The 23752-nt window shown below is 42.6% G+C and overlaps 1 protein-coding gene across 1 annotated transcript in view; it reads left to right on the top strand.

The window, feature by feature from the left end:
• Positions 1-23752, top strand: part of SND1 (staphylococcal nuclease and tudor domain containing 1) — a 418878-nt gene that overhangs the window by 252297 nt on the left and 142829 nt on the right. The window contains exon 15 of the mRNA XM_004265475.3: positions 18159-18300. Coding sequence (XP_004265523.1) covers positions 18159-18300 — 142 coding nt within the window. The remainder of the gene's footprint in view (positions 1-18158; positions 18301-23752) is intronic.

The following is a 23752-nucleotide window of genomic DNA, read 5'->3' as shown; positions in this document are numbered from 1 at the left end:
GTTATCTTACTGAGGGACAGGTAGGCATGTGGGGTCAGATGGGCAAATAGTTTACATCTGGTTGAAGAAACAAACATTGGAATAAAGGCCATGTAATACAAGCATATATAATGGTTTCATTAAAGTTTCTCAATTTTTTTTTAATCCTTGTGTCCCTCCCTCCCACCGTTGGTCCCTCTGTTAGTTGCAGGTCGTGGTAAATGGCAGTTTTTGTTGAGCTGACACTGTATGCAATATGCTGCCACCATAATTGACTATGAACTGATATTTGTGCATGACCTCTCACCCCAACCGAGGTCACATCCTTGGAGGAGGAGAAGACACATATGCTCTTCACGTTTTGTTCTCTGAACACTCAAGAAAGAGTGTGGAAGAGGTTATATCATGATTGTGAGACAAATAACCCATACATTTGTTCTGGTCTTAATGGCCTCCCACTCTTAGAGTCAGGTTTCTACCCCTTGTTCCCATCTCTTCTGTTGTATTTTGTAAAAATGATTTCAGCAGGTAAGGCTCAGTGCATGAAAATGCCTCCTGTAGCGAGTTAGCAAGTGCAAGCCCTGCTTGGCTGACTCCCTACTGTGGGAAGTTAAGTGACCCAGGCGTAGACTGACTCTGCTTCGGCAGGTGAGATGCGGGCCTCCTCGTGTGGTGCTGAAACAAGCAGGCCTTTTCATGTGCATTCATCAGCTTTTCCCAGGACTGACCGCTCAGGTGTTGGCTACTAAACATGCTTTCTAACTTTGTGTTCTCCTGTCCCCAGTTGAGCCTCTTGCATCCCTTCCCATATCAAGAACACATTACAGTTTTTTGACTTTTCAAAAATGTTACGATGGCTCCCCAATGTTTAGGTTGTGTTGTGTTTTGATTTTGTTAATATAGATGATTTTTGACATTAACATCAGCTGAGTGTTGTGTTTTCTGTAAGCTTCATGGTATCTGTGTGTAATGCCAACTGGATGAACCTACCTTTTGACTGGGGCTTGGATAAACTTGGCTCTTCTGCATCTCTACTCCTGTTTTTCAGGATATCCACTAAAGGAAAAAAAAAAGAAAAATCTGGTAATTTGGGTCCTGAAGCAGTTACTGGTTTCCTTTATTTCTGACTTTTGAAGGTGAAGGAAATAGCCTATTACAAGCACCTGTCATTGCTGTCCTTATTACCCCTATCCGGTTACCCTTCAGGCCGGGATGTTCCTGTGAATGTGAAACCGCTAAGAATTTGATCAACTTGGTACTAGATCTGATTCCATTTGGAGGGTGATTCTGTGGTGACTGCTTCCCTTCATACAACCATGTTTTCATTATTAGTGGGTTTTGTTTTTCCCTGTTCCTTTCTCCACTCCCTCCCTCGCCAGCATACAAAAAGTCGGAATGCGCGTCAGTGGAATATAAGGCTGTTGCTTATCTTTGGTTTATTATTGTTTTTGCCGTAGCCTCCTCTGTAATAAATACAGTCTCCTGCAAATATAACGTGTAAAACAGGCAATAAAATGTGGCTGGTGCGTGGCTTGCTGTTGTTCTGGTAAATCAGACAAATCAATTACGGTTCTGAGGTAGGAGAGGGCTCCCACTCCTCAGGTTGTAGCCGCGTTGCACCGATTTCTTCCTCTGCCTCCCTCCGCTGGTGCTTGGTGAGTCATAGTGTCTATTTGACTTTTCCTCTATTTCCTGTCATGTGTTCTTTCCTCTCAGGTGCGTGTGGGGTTATGACGTGTGTTGACGACACCATGAGAGGCTGGAGCCTAGCCCGGCATCCTATCCACTTCAGCCATATTTCTAACAGCCCCAGAACGGGTCCGATTACCAGGATGGGGCTGTCCATCTCCTGAACATCTTCTGCCTTTCCATGATGCGGAATCCTGATGACTTGGAAGCGGACTTTGCTGCTGTTTATTCTGCTCTTCTCTCCTTCCTTGCCTTCTGGTCGGGCTCACTTGAAGATTGTCTTCTTTGCTCACGTTCCATACTGACTGCTTGGTAACCTCCTCTATCCATCAGTGGTTTTTGTTGGAGATACATACTATTACTAATACGAATGTGCTTAAGCGTGGCCTAGAATGGTCCAAAGACTAGCTCTGGGGGTGGGGATTAGGGGGAGTCAGATTTTCAGGTCCCTGCTTTCTCCATTAAATCATGAAGACCTGCAGAGTTGCCCAGTCAGAGTCTCACATGCAAATATAAAGGATGGAAGTGTTCCTTTAAAATAAATAAGCAGGATTTTAAGCATGTCCTCCTGACCTCTTCCTTCAGGTTCTGGTTTTTCAGTATCTTTTTGAACTTGAATAGCAGTGTCCTCTTTTCCTCGGGGTGTTGGAGGCAGCCCTTTCCATGAGTCTTGGGGGCCATTATAGAAGTTATCTTTTCTTAGCTCCCAATGGAGTTGGGCCTCAATGTAAGAGTTTTAAAATGTTTTCGGCTGAAGAGATATAAAAAGTGGTCTGTCCAGTAAGTCTGAGGAAGGTATAAAGCAATACAGTCACCCAGGGGCTTTATAACTTAGGCCTGTGTTAAACTGCAGTTCCCTTGTGTGTCTTCTGGCCTTCTTGTTTAGAATGCCTCTTGCTCACGTGACCCTAAGGTTCCTCTCAGCTTCTAATCACCGGTGATTTGATGGTACCGACGCTCCTTTTCTGTTTGTTTTAATAGCTCTTCCCTCTTTTACTCTCCCTTAGCCTCTGAGTAACCTCCTAACCCTCTAATGTCCCTTTTGTGCTGACTACACAAGGTCAAGGCCTAGGGCTCTGCCTGGGAGTTTGGTTGCTGAGCACTAGAGCTCCCTTCACACTATACATTTGCTCCCCTGGGGAAATCCCAGAAGAACCTTGTCCTGCAAGAGCCAGCGCACCGGCTGCTGACCTTGCTGCTGGAAGCCTTATGTGCTCCATAAGGTTGATGTCTGCTCACGGGGAAGCCAGGCTCAGTGCTAGTGCTGGGCTCTCAGGTGCTTTCTTGCATCTCTCCTGCATTTGGCAACTCTAGTTTTTGCCAGTTTAGGGGAAGCTGCTGCTCTCTTTGTTCCTCTCCCCACACCCGAAGGTTCTTGAACTCCAGCCACTCCAGTCGGACTGCAATGTGTGCAGCTCGGTGACCAGGACTCTCACAGCACAGAAACATGCACGGCAGCCCCGTGGCGAAGGCAGCTGCGAGGGCAGAGTGGCAGCTACCCTGGGAGTCTCTCTCCCATGCTGCTGAGGCTCTTTCCTTTCTCCATCCCCTCCCCCTCTCCTCTCCTGTCCTCCCATCCCTCCCCACAGCTCCCTTTTCCCTTCTCCCTCTGCAAAAGAGTTGGAGTTTGTTAAGGAGACCTTGATTTGGGGGGAGTTTGCTTCAGCTGGTCGCCCTCCCTAATGGCTGAGTGCGTTGCTTTATGGCCTTTTGTCCATAGTTCTTTGAGTCCTAGGAGTCCTGTGTGGCCAGTTCTTGTTTTGTAAAGCTCTCCTGTTCACACTCCCCAGAACTGCAGGGGTATCCCTCTCTCCTTCTAAAGAAATCCGAAAGCATTTATGCTTTCCATGGGAATAAGAGAGAAGTCTATCTTTCTTAGTCTGAACATGTTTCTGAATGAAATTGCACAGAAATGCTGGAATTTTAAAAAGATTGTATTTCAGCCTCTACCACAGTTAGTGGTTGTGTTTAAGCACCACCTTTTACAAATTTAATCCAGTTTTCAACTGAGTTCTTCTGTTGTGGATTTTTTTTTTGCACCGTAGGGCATGAAATCTAGGACATAATCTCTCACCTCTTTTATTTAGTTTGGGACATCAGGAGAAATTGTTAGTGGACTTTGAAACTGGCAAGATGATTATTGGGTATCCTTTCAGTGGAACGCTGGGTGCTGCCTAGTAAACCCTTTGGGGTTATCTGATTCTGTAGCCCCTTTGCTTTTTTTTTTTTTACATCTTTATTGGAGTATAATTGCTTTACAATGGTGTGTTAGTTTCTGCTTTATAACAAAGTGAATCAGTAGTTATACATATACATATGTCCCCATATCTCTTCCCTCTTGCGTCTCCCTCCCTCCCACCTTCCCTATCCCACCCCTCTAGGTGGTCACAAAGCACCAAGCTGATCTCCCTGTGCTATGCGGCTGTTTCCCACTAGCTATCTATTTTACGTTTTAACTGGCATGTTTTGCACCCCTGTGGAGAGGGAATTTAACTTGTGAAGACCTAATAAAGATGCAAATGATTCCTGTTTGTACAAATGTGGCCCTGTATAGACAGATACAATTAATTTCTACTCTGTAAAAGAAATATTTTCAAACTTTACATTTTCACTCTATAGTTTTGCTGTACAGTTTTGCATCTTTAGCAATTTGACTTCAGCATTTCTAGCTGCCTGTATATATATCCATCCTCCGGGCTCTGCTTCGAATCACTTGTAATATCTTCCTGGTTCCCTTATGAATTAGTGAGTTAAAATAAAATTTTTGACACATCTTTATTTTATATTTGTATAGAAGTCATGATTTTACCTGTTTGAAAGTTATCCTTTAAGCGGATAGGGGAAGAAATTGCAAAAACAAGAGAGAAATACAAAACTACTTATAACGTTGTTTTTATTGCCTCCTTTGTACCTGAAAATATGAAGAGTCATTTGGTTGTAGAAGTTCTTTTTAAAAATACAGTTCTAAAGTGAATATGTCTCTTTCATCTGCAGAATGCCCAATTCCATCCTGTACCTTACTGGCTCTGCCGTTTTTTCACCAACAAGCTTTTTTTTTTTTTTTAACATCTTTATTGGAGTATAATTGCTTTACAATATTTTGTTAGTTTCTGCTGTATAACAAAGTTAATCAGCTATATGTATACATATATCCCCTCCCTCTTGAGCCTCCCTCCCACCCTCCCTATCCCACTCCTCTAGGTGGTCACAGTCCGACAAGCATTTGTGTTGGAAAATTCAGGCGCCATAATAGGTTGAGGTAGAGGGACTGGACATTGAGCACAGGGCCCTATGTCTTGACGTTTGGTGGGTGTGTTCCAGCTCTGAATTTCAGCACCTCTGAAGAAATGTTTGATCAGGTGACTTGTCCAGAGGTTAGAGCACTATTAGAGACAGCATTTCTTAAAATTTGTTACTTCTTTCAGTAAAACATCTTATTTCCAAAATAATCTGTAGACTTGGTGTGTCACTGCCGTGAATTCTGTTTTCAGGAAGTTTTCTGCCACAAATTTGTCTAGTTCCCTTCTGATTCCTTGTTTAACTGACTTCATACAGGGGGACGCCTACAAATGAGCTCTGAGAAACAGGGTCCTAGCTTTTATTTAAGTGTCCTGAGCTATAATTTTTGTGTCTTTCTTCCTTTGTTCAAAGAAAGGAGAAAAGAAATTGAGGGAGTCCAGGAGCATTTTTTCCAAAGAAAAAAATGTCATCTCTTTCCAGAGAGAGTTGCCTCTAGCACAGATTCTGCTCTCGCTGGTTCATGCTCTTCAATTCTCTTTTCTGTTCTCTGGGTGCATGTGGGGAGTGTTCTATGAGTCTATTTCATGGGTCCAAATTGGCTGTGAATGAGCCCATTGCAGACTTGGCTAAATGAATGCTTCAGGTATTTTGGAGGCAGTTGATAACATTCCGGATTCCCAGGTTCAGGTGTGTGATCAGGTTGTCTGATCTGTCCTGTGACTGCCGAGTGATGTGATGAAACTTGAAATATTTCTGCCCAGCCACGGCTTCACTCTCCACCATCATAACACTGCTTAGCCCTAGATTGAACTCATTTTGTCCTGTGGCTATTGCTTATGTAAACATCTCAAAGTAAGTCATTTTACTAACACAGGCATTCTGCTTACTCAAGTTGTAAGGCATTATTTAGCGTGCTTCCAACATATTCCCTAAGGAATATGTTGTACAGAATTTTGTAAGCTACTTGCAGTGTTGACGTCCAGATAAATATTCTTGAATCAGACCTCAGGGTGGCTTTGGAATTACCTAGTAATTTTGTGCCTCAGTTCCTCATGAAAGGGTGTTCTCAGGAAGAAATGATAGAATTCGTAAGACAAGATTAGATTCGGGAGGGTTTGAATTTGGAGGAAGACCTGTGTTCTCTTGTAGGACATTATTGCAACACGCCTGGCTACTTCACCCACCATAGAGAATATTTTCATATTCAGTCTAGTCCACTGTTTCCAGCTCTCACTCCACTGACTCCGACTCCCTTATGGATGTGCTGTTTCTGAGTAGCTGTCTCAGCTCTCCTGACCATGCCCTCCTCCTCCTTCAGGCCCTTTCTCTTCTTCCTGGCAATTTTCCCTTTTGATCCTCGCTGCCTTCTCATCATGCCTTACTTCAGCATTTACACAATCACTTATTACCATGATTTTGTACTTGTTGATATACTGATTGGTAACACGTCTCAGTTGACATATGTGCAGTGGTTTTCCTGAATAGTTGATAAACTCCTGAGAAAATGGGATCTTTTTTGTATCTCTTCACAGAGCCTGATTTAGATTTGATCTGCCAGGAGATGACCTAAACAGTATGAAATTGTGTTTGAACGAATGTGACCCTAGATCTTAGATGTACCGTTAACTGTGCTGGTTAGTAACTAGAAGTGGGTAGACTAGTAGAAGGATACAATAGGAGGGATGCCTGTTTTCTAGCATATGGCAGCAGTACGGAGTACATGATTAGTAGCATGAGCCCCAGTATCAGATCAGCCAAGTTCAAGTCCTGGCTCGATTGCTTATTAATTTGTCACCTTGAGGTTATTTAACATCTCTGTGCCATGGTTTTCTCATCTGTAACATGAAGGTAATAATGGCCCTTATTACCTCATTAGGTTGTGGTGTACTTGAATGAGTTAATACATCCAAAGTATTTAGAACAGTTGACATGGTTCATATGGTGGTGGTGGTGGTGATTAAATGGCTGAGTGTCCTGCCTAGCCTACAGAAAGTCCTCTAAAATGATCCATCATCCTCATCAGTAGTATTTGTATTGCAAACTTTTTATCCAAGTCCCCGAATCATACTCCTTCTCTCCTGAGTTCTTTTACCGCCCCATTATCTCTCCTTGACATTTAACATATGCTATCTGGCTTGTGTTTTAGATGCATTTGTCATGTTGAGTCATGAATGAATGATCAAACAATTAGTATTTATCAAAAGCTTATTATATTCCAGGCACAGTGCTGGGTGTTGAGGATATAACATTAAACAGTACAGGTGTAGTCCTTCTAGGTCATACACAATTCGGTCTCTAATTACAGTTGTGATAGAAGTATAGAGACCTGTGAGAATGTATCTTCACAGCCTACCCCTTCTCCCATGTGCTCAGAGACCATCTTTTAAGTGATTTTAAAATGAGGCCTAAAGGAGGAGTTAGTTGGAGGTCTTGTTCAATTGATAGGCTAGATCCTTAGAATCTCACATTTAGAACCTCAGTACAATATCCATATGCAAATACATCATATCAAAGTTGTAAAGTCACTGGTTGGAGGCAGGGTTAAATCTGTAGTTTTCCTTAGGAAGAATTAGAATTCCCAAATATATGCCAAAAGACGACAATTCTAACAACTTTAAAGTTATTTTTCTTTAAGGGTAGTTTCTTTATTGTTTAGCCTATCATTGCACATTTTTCATGTATGTGTGGAATTCTGGGTACTTTTTATTAAATCTGTTTCTGAGCCCAACCATGGCACTCTTTACATCGTGCTGCTGGCTTTACTAGGAACACATTTTTCTTATTCTTGCATCATGCTAATGTGTGATTTTTGTTTGTATTTCTACCTAATGTCGACACTCCTTTTTGGCTCTGAACCATAATTATCTAAGTTAAACTTTTATTCCTTAGGAAAAGAGCTACTTAGTTTGCTGTCTTCAGTGCCATAAAGCTCTGTGCTTTAGATGATGTTTTTGAAGGAATCACGGAGCACGCTTCACATGCAATTTTAGGTCGGGATGTTTTCCAAATCAGTGTCCAGACTTCATTACAGTGTCCATAATATTTATTTGTCTCGAAATATGTGGAACAATTATGAAGAACTAATTCACTCAAGAGAATGTTGACTCTTGGCTCAAAAAAAAAAAAACTGGAGAGAGTTATCTGACCTGAATAATTTGCAAGTTTATCTGGGCAAAACTGAATCAGCCCTGAATATTAATGTATTTTCTTCTTTTAAAAACAAAAACTTGGGGACTTCCCTGGTGGCGCGGTGGATAAGACTCTGCGCTCCCAATGCAGGGGATCCAGGTTCAGTCCCTGGTCAGGGAACTAGATCCCACATGCATGCCGCAACTAAGGAGCCCACCTGCCACAGCCAAGGCCCGGCACAACCAAATAAATAAATAAAATAAAAACAAAAACGTACACAGTTCTTAGCACAAGTTTTCTGTCAAAATTTTTGTTTTTAAATGCATTGAATATCAATAAGCCAAAGGAAGAAAATCATCTCTACTAGTACTACCAGAAATTTTTCAATAAGAATACATCTGTTCACCAAAATGTGGGGTTGTTTTCTTTTTTCATTTTCTCTCCTCCCCCCTCTCTTTTTTAAGTGATGAAAGGTTTTTTCAGAACAGAGACTTTCTTTTATTCTTAACGGTACAGTCAGTGCCTAGAACAGTGACACATAATAGGTGCTTAATTCCTTCTTCCACATGAATATTCCTCTTTTACCTCACTTTTAATGTCTACCTATATTGTGTCTTATGTATTGTTGGATATTTAGTTTATTTGGAATATTTTTTCCTTTCTCTCTCTCTCTCTCACACACACACACACACACACACACACACACACACACACATGAACATTGGTTCCTTAGCTAAATCATAGTCTGTAGTTATTTTCTTAGAACAATTTCATAAAGTAGAAACTTAGACCAAAGGATAGCATGACATGTTTTAGCATGATCATTATTTACCTATAAATCTTTATTGAGTAAAATGATTAGATTTTAGTTTTATGCATTTGTTATTCTTAAACACTGACCACCTTTTGTCTTAATTAATAATTTCTACCATACTGGATATCCTTTTTCTCTGTTTCAAAAAGTTGAACTTAACCTTGCAAATTTTATAATTATTTTCGATAGCACTTTAAAAATGTAAATATTAACTCCTTCAAAATGCTTTTTACTTAATTTATTGGACATAAATTGGCATGTCAGCAAGCAAAGCTGAATGTTCACAGTACTTTTAGGGGATGTTGAAATTATTTTAATCATGTAACCTTTATTTAACATTTATTTTCATTTTTTATATTATGTCATAGATTGCTTGGTTTTTTGTGTTTTTTTCCTCCTCCATCCTTTTCTGAAGTTGTGTGTTCTTGTCTCATTTGGGGCAGAGTTTAGCATGGCATCAATTTCCTTGCCTCTGAGTTCTTGATTTGCCCATGAAATGAAAACTTGTGCTTTGTCAGACTATCGTTTAAATTCTTTACTCTGCACGTATTATTTTAATTATATCTTTCAAGCCTTTTTGTGGTTCTGTAATAAATTCTCACCTCTTGCATATAGAGACCTTAGAAGTGATAAAAATCGATCTAAAATTTTTAAAGAAAAAATTGTACTTCAGACCTGTATGTTACTTTTTTTTTTTTTTTTTTTTTGCGGTACACGGGCCTCTCAACACTGTGGCCTCTCCCGTTGCGGAGCACAGGCTCCGGACGCGCAGGCTTAGCGGCCATGGCTCACGGGCCCAGCCGCTCTGCGGCATGTGGGATCCTCCCGGACGGGGACACGAAGCCGTGTCCCCTGCATCGGCAGACGGACTTTCAACCAGTGCACCACCAGGGAAGCCCCAAACCTGTATGTTACTTTTTAATCATAGCCTTGTAATTGATAATCCAGAGTTTCAGATGCTGGTTGAGTGCTTTGCTCCATATTCTTACTGTCAAATACAGGTATAAGCTATGTTTTTAGACAATTCTCACATCCTTCTTCTGGTAACGTATGAGATGTTTATTGTGGTATTCCTATAATAATTTATTATCCTTTTTTCTTAGAAAAGTAACAGCAGACTTGTTAAAAAGTTAAATGGCCTTTTTTTCACATCCCTATTGATTGTGTTTATCTTTACCAATTTAAAATAGTAATGCTATCTTTAACTATTTTCTTATCAATGTAATTGTCTGTGATATAAATTGGTTTTTCTACAATTCGGATAAATTACATGTTTTTTGAGAAATAATTAACCTGAAAATAATTGGAAGGTATGCCTTCCAGTGCGTTAAGCTCCCTTTTAAACTTTTTTTTGGTTATAAATTGGTAATTTTAGACCACTGTCTCTTATGTCCATATTCTTGAGCAGTTATAATTAAGTTTCATAGTAAAATGTTTTCTTCATATAACTAAAGCAGCCAGTGGTATCAGAAATATAGTGTATTGCTATGCTCGTAGATAATGAAAAGAATTTATGTGTTGATTCAATGTTCTCATGAATAGGAAAGTCTTTCGCCCAAATAAAATCTACAAAATCTACAAAAGCAATCCTGTATTTACTTAACTGACCCAAGATAAGACATTTTCTCCATGAAAATATAGTGGGTTTTTTTTTTTTTTTTTTTTTTTTTTTTTTTTTTTTTTAAGGAAAAGGTTGTAAGGAGGAAGGTTTTTATGGCGGAAGGCATGGATTCAGGAAATACAACCTAGGAAAGGATGTAAAGGGAATTTCCAGGGTCGGCCCAGGGCATCTGCTGTGTAGCAGGCCCCACGGGTTACCATTTATGCAGAGGTCAATAGGCAGATGGGAGCGCTCCAGGGAGGGCTGTAATTTAAAAAGTCATGATTTTAGAAACGCTGAATATCAGTTTAACCAAGAATTGTAATAGTAATCTGTTGGAGAGCTAGAGTCTGTAGAAATGGGAATAGGGGCAGTTTGGGATGAAATAGTGGATGGGAAGAAGGTGGAGTTTATTTGTGAACACCACAAATCATGAGCCATAACTTTGAGACAGTTGAGTGGAATAGCAGACCTGAGGAGGGATGTGGCTTGGCCCTGCCTTGGTCATCCACGCTAAAGAAAGAGGATTGAAGAAAGGAAGAGAGCATACTGGTAAAAGTTGATACCTTATCCTAAGCAGATACAGATTTACATCTGCTCTCTTTATCTGAGACACAGATATACCACCATCTGCACTTTCTATACTAAACTTATAAGTAGACTTTTTTTTTTCTTGTCTTAGAGAATAAACGAAGGGCATTGTATTTCCTGTTGGTGATAAAATGCAGATTTTTCCTGCTCAGAGGCTGTAACTGCATTTCTAAAGGTTAAATTGAATAGTTCTCACAGCATAATTTCAGCTGGTTAAATTTGGGAAACTGAAAGTCATTTGATAAAAGAATAATCTCTGAGCCTGTACAGAATTTTCATTTGATTGGGAATTTGGTATTATTTTATTCACATTAATCCGGATCACAGAATGATTTTATTTCAAGGTAGAAAAGAAATGTCAATAGGCATATGTACTTAGTAGTACCCTTTTCATTATTTGATGAGAATATTTCCTCTGTATAGCCAACTGAGGGATGACATCATGCTTTCTCTTAGCCATTGCCTAAGAATTGATACTTTCTTATGGTGCTTTTGGGAAATGGCTAAGATTTTTTTTCTACGCTCTTCTAACCCCTTGCTTTCTCATCCAAACTATTTTCTGCTTAAAATTTTTTTTTCTGGTGGTATGCGGGCCTCTCACTGCTGTGGTCTCTCCCGTTGCGGAGCACAGGCTCCGGACGCGCAGGCTCAGTGGCCGTGGCTCATGGGCCCAGCTGCTCCGTGGCATGCAGGATCCTCCCAGACCGGGGCACGAACCCATGTCCCCTGCATTGGCAGGGGGACTCTCAACCACTGCACCACCAGGGAAGCCCTTCTTGTTTATTTTTAAATTTAGGTGTAACTTATGGAGTTTAGATAAACAGGTATACACAAAGCCATCACCAAAGTCAAGAAAAGAGGCTTTCATCATCCCCCAGAATGCTTCCGTCCCCTCTGGAGTCAACCCCCAACCCTTCCCCTGATCTATGGCAACCACTGATCTGCTTTCTGTCCGTACAGTTTAACTTTTGTAAGACTGTCGTAGAAATGGAGTCGTGTATTTGAGATCCATCCACGTTGTTGCCTACTTCCTCTTTATTGTAGAGTAGCATTCTGTCATGTGAGTGGACTACAGTTTGTTTATCCAGAGCCCTGTTGAGGGAGATTTCAGTTATGTCCAGCTTGGAGTGATGACAGATGAAGTCCAGGCCATATTCTGGGGATCCTCTAATCTCTGTAACAGGATTTGACTTGCTCTTAGTTGGACGGCCACGATTGTTGGGATGCTGCTTTGCATGTTTTCATTCTAAACACATGAATGTGCTTCTCTTCTTAACATTTGCCAAGTCCTGCTTTCTTTTCTCAGTATTGTACCTCATGGAACAGAGATAGATGGTGGGCAAGACCAACCAAATAAAAATACTCATAGACACGTGTCTTTTGCAGGGCTCTAGAGGTCAGGCGCATCCTCAACGTTTCAAGTCTGATGGCGGAGGCATTTTCCCCTCCATGTTGGGGACACAAAGGACATGGTCAACAGCTTTCTTCTTACAGTGTGGGAGGCACACCACACTGGCTCTCTCTGCTTTTTTAGGCTGCCCTCCCTTAATAATTGGTAAAGAAGTAGAAGCAGGGAAGAAAACTGAAGGTCATGTTCTCTGAGTGTTCTCCCGATTAGAATGCAGCCTCCCAAGTTTAGGGCTTTCTTCCAGCCTAGGACTCCTGCAAATGTCCTCTTGCTTCATGCTCCCAGGAATGGAGCCCGGAGCCTGAAACCTGATTTCTCCTACTTTCTGACGTGTTGGAGCCTGAGTGAGGTGCTGTGCCAGCTAACTAAACACTGTGAGAAACTAAACCATAGATGACACTTGAGGAAAGATTATTGATGGCCCAGCTTCAGCACCTGTTTTTTCTTATGGTTTGTTTCTTTATAATTTTTTTTTCCCAGAGTGGTTTTCTCTAGGGTTCTCTCTTGTGTTCACTTCATTCCTGTTAAACTTGCACCTCACTGATGTTTACACCCTCTACCAGTCCCGTTTACAGACACTTCACCACGAAACATTGATAACCAGCCAGGGAAGGGGAGCTTCAAATGTTTAAGTGCTTCGTGGTAATGTTGGAGCTGGGCCTATTCCCAAGTATCTCCTCTCAGGGCCCCATTTATGTCAAGAGATTATCTTGCTATGCAGCTCGTTCCTCAAAGAGAATCATAAACTCATTGTGTGAATTGGAATATCACATGGGGCCAGTAGAGCCCTGTGGTTGGGAAGGAGGAACAGTGTGCGGTGATGGATGACTTTTTTGCCTTTCTGGTCAGGGATGTAGTTGTGATTTGTCTTCCACATAGTTGCAGAGGTAATTCACCTGGTCTGGAGAGCCCTGACAAGATAGATACCTATGATGATGAATTACCACAATACAGCTTAAAATAACAGAGTGTGTTTGCTTCAGTACCCTTAGCCGTAAGTTCTGATTTCCATGTTCTCTTTTTCTCTCTGCATCTGTCCTCTTGTACACATAGACTTTGCTGCTTCAATATTAAGATTGGTTGGACCCAAACAGCATTGTGCTCTGGAGTCCTTGAGCCTCAGGTCAGTCCTATAGATACAGGATTGTCAGCTCTTTTAGGGGAGAAACGCTCCTGGTTTGCTGGAGTGGGCAGTTCAGGCCGCAACTATACCTGCAGGAAGCTTCATCACGTTTGATGGGCCTCTTTCGAGTTCAGTTTCTCAAGTGCTTGTGGAGTTGAATACCCCCATGGTACCATTATAAGCTCTGCATGTATTTGGTTTTAGTTCTTTTTCCTATGATGTTAATCAAAGAGTGATTGTGATGATGGGAACTAATTAGTGAGCTTCATTATTAACAGTTCCCATTTGAGACTTGCACATGATAATCCTGAGTGGTTAATTGTTAACTAATAAGTTTACTGATTCCCATTTCCCTGTGCTGTTCTGTGTGCCATGAGGTTTGCCTCTCACCAGTCCTAACCACGTTAATGCCTACTGTATGGCTATTTTCAGTGGAAAAATCATAGAATTCACTTTGCTAACATCTAGTGTAAACGGACAGCCGAAATCCCAGTTCCAGAATTCAGAGAACTTTGATTTATGTAAGTTCTGCTCTTCAAGGATGCAGGGGACCTAGCTGTGTAAGTAGTGTTCTTGTGGACCTCTGTCCTGTGCCTGCCATATAAGGATTCTGCTTTCCTTGTTCTCTTTCCCACCCCACTCCCATTCACAACTTTCCCACTCTCCCAAACTTGGTAATTCATTGTATTCAGTTATTTCAAACATGTGTGTTTGCTTACACAGGAGGGTACTTTGTAGAGGTAAGTTGCAGTCTCACTGCTGTAGGGATTTTTTTTTTTATAGGCATTGACACATGCACCCACATTTACAAGAAATTTAGCCTGACCATCCAGAAGTGAGGGCAGAGTAGGAGTGTATGATTAAGGTGTCTTTATAACCTTTTCCACTCCCTAAGGATCATCCTGCTTTTCTTCAGCGTCCTTCAAAACCCTGCTCCTGTAAGTTTGAAGTATAGATATTCACATTCTTTGAAATGAAGTCACCCCAGGCATGTTTGTTACATCATTACTTTCTCAATTTCAAGGTGCATTGAGGAGGCAGAAACATTCCTTAAAGAGATGCCACCCACAATAGCAGGTTAAATGTAGCTAATACAACCTTAAATTAGCTTTTCTAGGAGTACAGGAAAATACTCACGTTTGGTTTGTTTTGGAGCACAGGTAATGTGAAAAGTGCCAGTGCAACAAAGAACACTTATCTGCTCAGCACTGCAGTTACTTCTTGATTATTTACACCAGTGGAGGGGAATGTTAGTACAGAAAACAAAACTATAGCTAATTTATCTACATGGATTCTCAAAGCCTTGAGACTGTGTAACTCAACTATGGCAACTATGGCAAATAGATTCCCAGACCTCATGTAAACCAGCCACAGCATAGAAAACCTGAGGATGAGGGACTTTGCAACTAGACTTCTAAGCAGAAACATTTGATATTTAATAGTCTTACCTTGAAGTGAGCATCCTAAGTCTCAATGTTGTTATCTCTTTAAATTTGAGGCCTTTAATCTTTATTTTTAAAAATATGTTTGGAGTTACAAGGAAATCTGTCACTTCACTAAGTCTTAGAAGGTTCTGCTTTGCATTATTGGAAGAAAAATTTAAATGTCGTGTTAATGACATGCTTTGAACTTGATCACTTGGCTGCCCTTGAGATCCACCTGGCATCTTCAACCCCTCAGTAGGGCCTAAACTGGACTCTCTTATACTGGTTCTCATAGTCATGCTTTCTCTTATTTACCTATAGCTGTAACCTTAGAAATGAGTATTGGAATCTAGCATGTTGCTATACTTTCACAGGCTCTTTGGAAGGCAAGTCATTTAGCCATAGCATTTAGTCCATTTTCTAATAATCAAAATTCCTTAAAAAACAAAATTCCATAGCTAAATTAGCAGAGAATGACTTACAGCTACATCAGCTGAGGGAACTTGTCAATCTGCCTTGCGAGTCTTTTCTTTTGAGCCACTGAAACAAATATTAAAGGTTTCAAGAATTTTTGGATTGAAAAGGAATTTGCCAAGCAAAGGAACAGCTTGAGATGACAAGGAAAGACAGACACCATTGCCTGCCTGTGACTGAGATTTGAAAGAGTTGATATCTTTTGGTGATTACATTCAATTTAATTGGCTTTATAAGAATTTTTTATTTCTAAAACTCTACCACCTTGGACAAGATTTCCGTCTTTTCCTTTAACAGGTGGTCCACGGGCATATCACCTGCTCCAGGCCTTTGGAGCATTTGCCTCAAGAGGATGGGGAGCTCCATGTCTTATCTTACAGTTTTGCCTCTGGAAAGAGACATGGCCAATTGTGGGCTTTTAAAATTTGCTTTCATGCCTTCGACTGTCACAGTTAGCTTTCACTTCTAATCTTTGTCATAATCGATGGCATGTCACATTCTCTTTGCTGTCCTCCTTTGTATTTCTGGAATAGGACTAAGTTGTAGGTTGAGACTTAGGAGGAGTGAGGAACATCCATTGGTTTATTTTTATCTGTCTGTCTGTCTCTCTGTCTGTGTGTCTTACATAGCTAATAGTAGGGCCCCTTCGTTTCTCCTTGATTCTCTAAGTAAGTATGTCTCTTGATAAACTAAGTAATCATTTAGCAAAATAGGAGAATCCGCTGCATTAAAGGTGTACCTGTGCATGTGCTGTTTTATTCCTGTAAGCATCTTTTTCTCAGGTAAATACGTCCAGGAGACAGTGATGAGCAAATGTCTATTTCTGAAAAATATAGATTACAGCAGTCTTGAGGGAAGGCCTTCTCTTTAGAGACCTTAAGTTGCCTAATGATTTGTGATAATCAATTTGATAATTGTTGACTTATTGGCTCAGCTCAGGAATAATGTCCCAGATTTATTCTAGTATGGCAAGAGGATTTTAATCAGGTAGTAGTGCCTTCTTTCCCATGGAGCATTTGTCTTGCTTGGCTGTTCTGGACTTCAGCCAACTGCTAGAAAGGCATTTTCCCACTGTGTGTGGATAGTAGAATGCGTATTTGTTTAAGTGTTCATTGGGGGAGTTTCCAACCCACTAAAGCTCATTGTTACCTTACCTTTTACCAATGTGCCCTTAGAAACACTGAGAATTGATGACTGCCTCTCCTTTTCTCTGGGAATCTGTTTGAAGGGAAGGATGAATCTCATTACTATAAATATTGTTTTCATCCCAGCCTACCTCACTGCTTCTGAATTAGAGGAGCCCCTTTGGCTGCTGTGAAGATGTTCAAATACTTGATGGCTTGTTAAATTTTCATTGTCTCATGTGCATGAATTTAGGTGCAATAGCTCTGCCGCTCAGAGTTAGGAAGGAAGAGCTTGGCGAGTGCAGACGGCTTATGTCATCCGAGTCAGGAAAGTGTGCAGAGCTTGCTGTCCTCAGAGGGAGTTTGCCAGTGGGCTGGCTGCGCTGAAAACCTCCTGAATTCATCCAGTGACTAGTCCCCCAGCACGTGCCGTGTGATACTTCGATGCTTGCTTACTCTGTCATCTGTTTAATTAGCTTGAGAGACTGAAAGGACTTGATGGCTCTTAGCTCCTCCAAAGCTAAGAGCTCTGAGGTTCAGAAGGTCCACGATTTGGCACTCTTGAGGGTGGAATGCATGCAGTTTGTCTTGATGTGTGAAAAAAGTTTAAAAAGCCCTGTGCAGTTTCATGTGTTTTTATTGTTTCTGTAATTTGCGCTGACATGATGCAGTATTTACTGGTCCCTGTGGTTCACATCCTGCAGTTGCAGATTTCCCAGGCTGGGAACAGGAGCAGTGTGACCCAGGTCCTGGCTCATCCCTCAAAAGCGTGGGGAGCAGGGCTTGCGGTATCGGTGCCCAAAGAAGGCTGCGCTCTCCTCCTTGTTAGGAAAACATAGCCTATTAAGGTTTGAAGACGAACTGTTTTGGGTTTCCTGGGAAAGGGCTTTAGGGGCTGTATCAGGATCCGGGTGTCACAGGGTTTTTTTGTTCGTTTGGGGGTTTTTAAATGAAAATTAAAGGTTAGATGAATCTCCAAAGAAGGTGAGTATTGGTCTTCTCCCCTCGATTTTATGTAGAAGGAAGAAGAGCTCTTTTTCCTATTCCAGAGGAGTGAAATTCTCATTTCAGGCCACAGTCCTAACCTTTTTTTTTTTTTTTTTTGCGGTACGCGAGCCTCTCACTGTTGTTGTGGCCTCTCCCGTTGCGGAGCACAGGCTCCGGACGTGCAGGCTCAGCGGCCATGGCTTACAGACCCAGCCGCTCCGCGGCATGTGGGATCTTCCTGGACCGGGGCGTGAACCCGTGTCCCCTGCATCGGCAGGCGGACTCACAACCACTGCGCCACGAGGGAAGCCCCGTCCTAACTTTTATATCCACTTTAGTAATTGAACAGAGGGGAGAAGAGAGTGAGAATGTTCTGGAAGCTTTTGATTAACTATATTTCTCCTATGAAAGTCACATCGGTATCTTGTTTTTGTCCTGGTTTCAGAAATGTCTGATATTCTAGGGTTTTTCGCCCAGCTTCCTGTGGTCTGCCAGACTTTTTGCCCTAGACCAGAGAGAAAGAAACATTTACCTAGATTCCATTACTTTTCTAACGATTCTTCTTTTCTCCCCCAGGACACCCAAAAAGCAAAGCAGTTTCTGCCCTTCCTTCAGCGGGCAGGTCGTTCTGAAGCCGTGGTGGAGTATGTGTTCAGTGGGTCTCGTCTCAAGCTGTATTTGCCAAAGGAAACTTGCCTTATCACCTTCTTGCTTGCAGGTAAGTCTTCTGTGTTATGTGTTGTTCTGAAAATTCTTCTTGGAGCTCGGAAGTCATCCCTGGAGGTCACATGCCCTCCTTTCTACAGGACTTGGAGCCCATGTAGGTGCTTCAGCCTCTAACTGAGATGTGAACACAGAGTTCCTAGGTTTGATCCTGCTGTTACTGCAGACCCAGCACTGGTCCTGTCCTGCTTCTCATTCCCGCCAACCACAGGACGTAGGAGTGCAGGACAGCTAACAAGACAGCCCGTATCCTCACACAGCCTGAGTGAAGGGAATTCCAGACATAGGAAAACATTAATGATGGAGTGCTCACGGTTGGTGTTGCCCATTTGGGATGGACCGCCCTGCTGTGTTAGTCACGGGCAAGGCCACAGAGGCGCCGAGACACTCTGCCCTTGTAGCTCCACAGGCAGTGCCACTTGTGCTCTTTTATTCTTTCCAAATCCTTTATGAAACCCCAGATGTGACATTACCTTCACAAGCCCCTGCGTCCCTGGTATTTCCCTCTTGCACTAAGGGTGCCATGCCAGGGCAAGCCTTCCTCCTTTACTTTGCTGACTGACTGTCCATCTTTCTTATCCTGTCTTATCTAGTAACATTTCACAAGCCAGCAAGTCTGTGTGTGAACTGTGCTCTTTGAGAAATTTACGTGTGTGCATTCAAGGAGCAGAGCGTTTCATTTCTTCCCTGCCGGCAGACAAGAAAGTTATTTATTTCCATCAGTACTTCGCAGTTGTGGTCTTTGAGGGAGAAGGTCACCCCACCCCGATATACATTCCCAAAGATTGTATTCCATTGTGTTTACCCACTGCATGCCACCTCCTCTGAGGCCAGCCTGTTGCCTTAGCACTACTTCTATTGAATCCTGGGGTAGAATTTGCCATGGGGGAAGAGAACTGGGGGCCATGTTTGCCATCCCCTGCCAGATCGCCTCAGCCTTGCTCTCCTCGAAGGCACTGACGGTTTCTTCCCCATAAGGGTCTCCCTCAGGCCCCAACTAAATGGATTGTTAAGTGCGATTAGTCACTCACCTAGCAGAAAGCCGTGAAGCTCACTGTTGGTGCCTGGCCCTCACTGCTCCGTGAGGCTCCTGAGCTCTCTTAAGAGGTTACTGATCACTGCCCAGCTCTGCAGGCTTTCTGCAGCTCAGGGGCAGCTCTAGAGAAGAAAGGCCGCAAGAAGTCCATACCTCGCCGAAGGGCTGTGCTCTCGTGTCTGCAAATATGAGTTGTAAGTAAACTGAGGGGCAGAGTGGCAGTGTGTGTGAGTCCTTTCATGGAGCCATTTGTGCCCTTTTTCTTAAGATTTCTGTAGCGGAGGAGTTTCTTAGCAGTGAATTCTTGTTACAGGGTTTGAGGTATATATTCAACTCATTCTTTGCTCTCTGCCTGCAAAACAAAAGCATCCTTCTGGCAGAGCTTTATCCCAGAGGTGTGAAAGAGAAACAGTATTATTCTTTCCTGGAAACCTGGCTGCAGATCTATAGGGGAAAGAAAACATTGAAGTTCTGGCTTCCAAACTTAAAACCACCTGAATGGAGCCGGCTCAGAGCTTTAAACCTGTCTTGCCTGGAGTTTTCCTGCAGAACCCTTCTGGTGGTACCTTGCTGAAACACAAGCAGCCTGATCACTCAACTCGGCATCAGCTGGTTCCTCTGTGTACTTGGCATTATTCTAAGCTTAGCAATTCAAAAGGCATCGCTTGAGCTAACTTACACTGTGAAAGATAGATTACAGAAGCAAATTCCTGGTAGAAACATAAGCTTTTCCATTTTTCTCCTGCCGTACTCTATGCAGTTGTATTATGCATCTTCTGATTTCTTTAGAAACCTGGCAGGGATACAGGACATTGAAAAGTTGGAAAAGAAAGCCAGCCTCGGTTTGAATCATGGCTCTGCTCTGTACAAGCAGGGGACTTTAGGGAGGTTTGTTTTTTTTGGGTTTTGTTTTGTTTTTTTGACTCACTTCAAACGTTAGTTTACACATCAGTTAACTGGAGAAAGTTTCTTGCCGCTCAGGATGTATAAAGGTTTAGAGCAAGCCTGCCATAAAGTAGATCATCAATAAATGTTTCCTTCCTGTTCTTCTCACAAAGACTTAGTGAATTCATAACGAAAGCTTTCCTTAACTCTGCATAGAATGGCACAGTTGTGCAGTATGTGTGCACGTACCTGTGGCTCTACCACAGAGACTTTGACCTCCCCATTAATTCAAGTAAATCAAGAGAAGGAGCTAGGAGCTGTCCTAGCCTCCTCCTGACTAAGCAAAATGCTCACTAAAAGAAAAGCTACTGGCTTTCCTCTTTGAGTCTGGAGCAAGGAACTCTGCATCCTGGTAAGACACAGTCCTAGGTCTTAAGCGCTAGAGGGAAGACAGATACATGAACAAACTGTAGTGTTGGGTGTTAGGTGAGAAAATAGAATTATTTACAATGCACAGAAGTAGCACAGAGAAGAGAATGGTTGGTTAGGTGGAGATCAGGGATTGTGTATCTGAGCTGTGTTTTAAAGGACAAATAGGAGTTTGCAATGTTGTAAGGACAGGACGGGAGGGGAGGAAGAGAGGAATATTCTAGATAGAGGAACCAGCAGGTATACAAAGATGTAGAGGTATGATGCATTCTGATGTGTCCAGGAAACCATGAATCCTTTGGTATTGGTGGGGTATGAAGAGTCAAGAGTAGGGTAAGGCTGGAAACACAGATGGAAGCTAGTCTTCTGTGGAATATACTGTGGACCCTCAGAGGCGCTCAAGGTATCAGAGCGTGTGTCATGCTCACACTTGTGTTAAGAAAGTTTATTTTGGTAGATACATTGGTATACGTGAGGCTGGAGGCTGGGAGAGTGGTTAAGAAGCAAGAGGGATAGAGGCCCGAAATCTGGTGATGGAGGAGAGGAGAGATTGGAAGAGTATTTAAGAGGAAGACTTCCTAATTCAAGGAATGACTGAGGTTTTTTGGTCAAGGATGGGGGATGACATTGAGTATGGGAAAGAAAGTAAACAGGTCCAAGGCTTGAGTTATTGGGCAGATTTTGATGTCCACCAGCAAGGGCGACACTAAGAGTAGGTTCTTGGAACAGATCGTTGGTGGTCAGAGGATTAGATGGAGAATCCTCAGAGAGCAGTCTTCTGGAAGCCAAGGGAGGGGAGAATTCCAAGGAGTCAGCAGTGTCGGGTTTTACCTTAAAAGATCAAGTAGTTAAGAACTAGGGAGTGATTTTATACTATTGATTAATTGGTAAGTCACAGATGATCTTTGTCAGTACGATTGGGGAGTAAATGTGGGCAATAAGGAACAATTTAAAATAGACTGCTCTTCACAGCAGTCTAATAGAATGGAAAAAGGAGTACAGAAAAGTGAATGCTAAAGGGTCAAGGGAACATTCTGAAGATGTCAGCATCTTGAGTACTTTTATAACGAATTCTTCGGATTGGTGCAGAACGTGGTATGGATACTTGGAAAAGCTATTCAGTATACCTATTGTCTTCATAGTGCCAGTTATAGACTGTAAAACTCAACAAAGTCTCCTTGGCTAATGAGGATATAAAAGAGATGAAGTGAGAAGATATCAGGAACTTAAGAGGCACTAGTCTGAACAGGAACTCAGAAAGGATACAAGTAAATGTTTGCTAGGGCAGTGACCCTGCGGAGACAGAATGAATGCGATGGAGAACATGGCTGGAGGATCCTAGAGAGAAGGGTCCCTCGGTCATCCGGGACCAACCACAAAGCTGAACGTCAGCGTAGACAGACACGATGCTTACACCGTGCAGCTGCTCACCTGGAAGGTGGTCCTCATGGCACGGCTTGGCAGCTCTCTGGAATGTGCCCTGCACCCTGTAAAATTGACGTCTGCTGGAAATGACGTTAGGGTTGTGATTCTCAAGGGGAAAGTCAAGAGAATTGTTCAGCAATCCCATATGTGCTGGGATCATCACTCCCAGCCTTTTGGAGAGCCCTCTGGATTTCAAGGTGGGGTGGACACTTTCCGTTTTTACGTGGCCTTTTTTGGGCAGACGGCCCCGCAGCTTGATAGGGAGTGGCATTTGGCCCAAGCCAGCTGGCCTCTCCGTCATGGTTCCTGCACCCCTGCATGTGGAATGATTGCTTGGTCAGATGGGATAGCAGGTGGGGCTGGGCAAAGTCAGCTGTAGCTAACAGGCCAGCGCCTCCTGAGAGCTCTTGCCCTTCAGTCCTCTGAGCACCTGGCTTAGGTTCAGCCGGTGAGCAGGTGACCTTACCGCCTCAGAACTGAGACGGTTCAAGGTCCCCCCGCCTGCTGCTGTGGCCTCCTCCTATGTGCACTTATTTCAGTCTCAGAGGCAGTCACAGGAAGTTCTTGTCCGGAGTTAACAGGAAGGTCAACATTCCTCAGGCCCCCAACACTTGTTTAAAAGCACCCTTTTTCCTCATCTAGCATTTAGTGAGCTCCATACATTTCCTCCTCTTAGAACAAAAGCAGTTTACCTTCAGTCTTTATTTTTAGTTCATTTTCACTTGTCCTGTGTGTCACCTTTTACTTAGTATCTCGTCTGAAGGGATACGGAGGCACAGATTTGCAGATTGCTTGGCCCACGATTCACGTTTTTATTCCACAGCACCGGTGGGCCTGGAGCGTGTGCCTTATTGCTGTGACCTTTACATTATGTTGCCCTATTTTGCATTACTTTCTTAGCTCTGGGCTACTTGGGTCATGCTGAGGGCACAGTTCAGGAAGTTGTCCTGTTGGCTAAGCATAGCAGGTATCAAATTAGTGCCTGTAAAGCAAATGCCTGAATGAGAAGAGGGTAATAATTTGAGGTTTCGGTGTAAAGTAATCTAAGGAGTCTTGTGTGAGATATTTGGAGTCTTCTAACTCACTGAGCCTACCCCATTTACATTTCTGTGTTTGTTCTTAATGGTGGGACAGCGATAAGTGCGAGGAATTGTGGACCGAGGCAGGTTTGGCATGGTGGGGAGTGGATGTCTGTCACCTGGGGTGGAACTCACTGTACAAACCACCAAGAATGCAGCAGCCACCTGGCAGGGGGTTTCCATGTGGATCACAGCAGGTGACTTATAATTAACCAGTTACCTAGTCATATGAAACAAGACCAGAAAATGAGACTTTTCTTTGCCTGCCCTTTGGCATTTTTCAATTTTTTTTTCTCTTTGATTACAAGTCCCCTCTTGAAGCTGCCTTATGACAAGGGAGGCAATAAGGAGAGGTCCTAGATGTCTGGGGTTTGATAAATGGTGGCGGGAATGTGCATGATGAGCTAAAGGGTTGGCTGTGTGTCCTTCCACCCTGAATGCCTTTGAACAAAGTACCTCATTTCCTTCTGTCTCTGTAATGTCTCTTCTCCAGCCAATCCTAATAGGAATATCAACTGCCTGTTTCAGTAGACCAAGAACTTTAATGAGAGGAGAGGGAAGGTGAACAGGAATATCGTCCTCATCTCCTGGCC

Source organism: Orcinus orca, chromosome 9 (assembly GCF_937001465.1).
Source record: "Orcinus orca chromosome 9, mOrcOrc1.1, whole genome shotgun sequence".
Lineage (NCBI taxonomy): Eukaryota > Metazoa > Chordata > Mammalia > Artiodactyla > Delphinidae > Orcinus > Orcinus orca.
The sequence above is the reverse complement of the archived record's forward strand: the minus strand, read 5'-3'. Positions and strand labels throughout refer to the sequence as shown.